General features: G+C 51.0%; 1 protein-coding gene across 1 annotated transcript; it reads right to left on the minus strand.

The window, feature by feature from the left end:
• Window positions 1–664: 664 nt before the first annotated feature.
• LOC121835131 (stromal cell-derived factor 2-like) lies at window positions 665–1457 on the minus strand. Its single transcript, XM_042289095.1, has one exon. It carries the CDS (start codon window positions 1379–1381, stop codon window positions 710–712), a length of 672 nt encoding a protein of 223 aa, XP_042145029.1. The 5' UTR covers window positions 1382–1457; the 3' UTR covers window positions 665–709.
• Window positions 1458–2460: the final 1003 nt, after the last annotated feature.

A 2460-nucleotide genomic window follows, 5' to 3' on the forward strand; every position in this document is an offset into this window, starting at 1 on the left:
ATGACGTCACACGTGACGTCACGAGGTCACTCGTGAAGGTCACGACGAAGGTCACGACCTTCACGAGGGTCACAAGTGACGTCACGAGGGTCGCGAGTGACGTCACAAGGGGAAAGGAGGGATATAGATGAGGAGTGGAGGAGAATAAGAGGAGGAGGAGGGAGGACGACGAAGAGGAGGAAGGCAGGAGGAGGAGGAGGGGCGTATCCTCCTCTCTGTACCCTCCCCTCTTCCTCTTCAAGAGCTGTGCTCTAATTCGGCATTACAGGGAATTGTAAGTGTCTTTCATTTTTTTCATCTACATTAATTATATACAGATTCATGTCCATCCTTTTATCCTGTTACTGGCCAGTAGAGCCCTCTTCTCTAAAAAAACGTTTCTTGAACTAGTTGCAGATTTTGGCGCTCTAAAGCCTTAGACGCTTTTGTGCCAACAAAATCGAATAAATCATTTAACAAATCAATTGTATGCTAATCAAAATGAAGTTTGCTATTTTTCTTACACTGCGCCCTTGGTTGCTTGTAAGAACTGTTAAGGAGGCTGCACCAACCAACATGGGTACAGCAATATATTTGCAAATGACACCTTTTTTTTTATTAGAATATATTCAAATTCCATAGCACAATAACAACAGCAAAGTTATCACACAGCTAGGAAGTGCCAACAACACAGGTGTGGACAACCCGCGGTACGAGAAATCGGTCGACGTCATAGTTCTGTGTGCCGATTTGCCACGGGCAGGCGAGTAGGCTTAACGAAGACGCCTTCGGCCGTCTTCCAAGTGCACGCGTCGTCTCTCGGTGCAAAGTCGCCACAGACCTCAAGTTGCCCGCCCAACTGAGACCCATACGACTGTCCAGACACGCTGAGCCAAGCCTCAGTGTCGGAGTGCTTGAGCCTAACTTCAACACCACGCTCCCAGTACGACGTTTTGCAGACGACAGTCCACAGGTCGCCGGAGTTGCCGTTGCCATTTTCTCCGAAGGCACTGATCTCTTGCTTGGACGTCAACGGTGACGCGTAGTGGTGACTGTGTAGGTTCCGTCTCGTCTGGAGGTGCTCGAGTCGTACTACGTCGCCGCATTTGATGCGTTGGCCGCGTGGACAGCTCGCGTCGGTCCTTCCCTTGACCATCCAATGACTGTTGATGTCGTCTGGTTTCTCGGTTCCGGTGACAGACTGCTGCCCGCTGCCTTCAGAGTAGCTGACCTTATGCGAGTGCAGCCTCACCTCGTACCGGAGATTGAGCAGCTTCGTGAGCGAACCGCAGGTGACGTAGCGGTAGTAAAGCAGTTGAAACTCGTCGTCTGCGGTTACAGCGAGCAGGCTGCACGAAACGACTATGAACAGCAGATGAACGAACGCGTTCTTCGTCGCCATCTTGTCAATATAGGTGTCCTCGGCTGGATCGCGTTGGGTTGGCGATGGATACCTCGCGCCCTCGCGATACCGAGCGCGAGCGGGATGTTCTAAGAGCACTTCGGAGTGCGTTTAGTTTGTTTAGTGGAGCGTAGTTTCAACACACATTTACGCATCAGTTGCGTCCACTACACGGTAATCGAGAGCAACCAGAACAACAGCAACGACCGGAACACCGGGACAACTGCGACCGATTGTTTCACGAAGCCACTTTTTGCATCGCCTGGCACGTTTTGCACGGCGAACACTTCTCCCGTTGACTTTGTCGTTGCTATTGTTTCTGTCGCTCTGAACACAAGCAAAGGAACTGCCTGAACCAGGCTTGATCCACAAGTATTCAATGAGCGAACTTAAGGCATGCAATTATTATTCTGTTGATTTTTAAACGCGCTAGCATTTATTGCCCTGTTGCGAGCAGCCATCTTTCGTTTTGACCGTCGTGGTTTGGACTGGACTGATTTCGTGAGATTTCGCGAGCAGCCATCTTTCGCTCCGTTAGTTCGTTCGTTACGCCCGCTTTCCGCTTTACAAGAGGGAAAGAGTCTTCTGTCACGCTTCCAACACATACTTTACCCCTGGTTAAGTATCTGCTTCCAATGATGCACCGAGGGAACGGGAGAAAGGGGTACCGATCGCGGCCGTGGCACAACGTACGCGGCAACGTAGAACCAAGACGCAGCGACGACAGCGTTTGAGCGAGACCACCGACACCCGGGAGGGAAGCTGTGGCGGATACATCCGAAACCGCCGACGTCCCGAAGAACAGACTGACTCTCCGAACAGATAGTATGCGCGGCCTTTGCGAGGTTAGAATTCCCGTCCTTCGCCGAGGCGGAACCCTTGCGCTAAATGCTAACGCATTTCGTCGAGAATCAGCGTAGCGACCGCAGCAATTTCGTCATATTTTTTTCGGGTGTTCATTTGGCATGGGCATGGTTTTGCGCTGATTTCAAGACTCTTTTGGTATCTTGTAGACCGTTTTTGAAATACTGCCCTCTGTTGGCAGCTGTGGAATCCATGCACAATGGCGGACTGAAACC

The sequence above is a fragment of the Ixodes scapularis genome, unplaced genomic scaffold, assembly GCF_016920785.2.
Source record: "Ixodes scapularis isolate PalLabHiFi unplaced genomic scaffold, ASM1692078v2 PGA_scaffold11__112_contigs__length_91849675, whole genome shotgun sequence".
NCBI classification, from domain to species: domain Eukaryota; kingdom Metazoa; phylum Arthropoda; class Arachnida; order Ixodida; family Ixodidae; genus Ixodes; species Ixodes scapularis.

Excerpts from the sequence above, each read along its gene's own strand:
- LOC121835131 (XM_042289095.1), bottom strand. The coding sequence starts at position 1,381 with ATGGCGACGAAGAACGCGTTCGTTCATCTGCTGTTCATAGTCGTTTCG.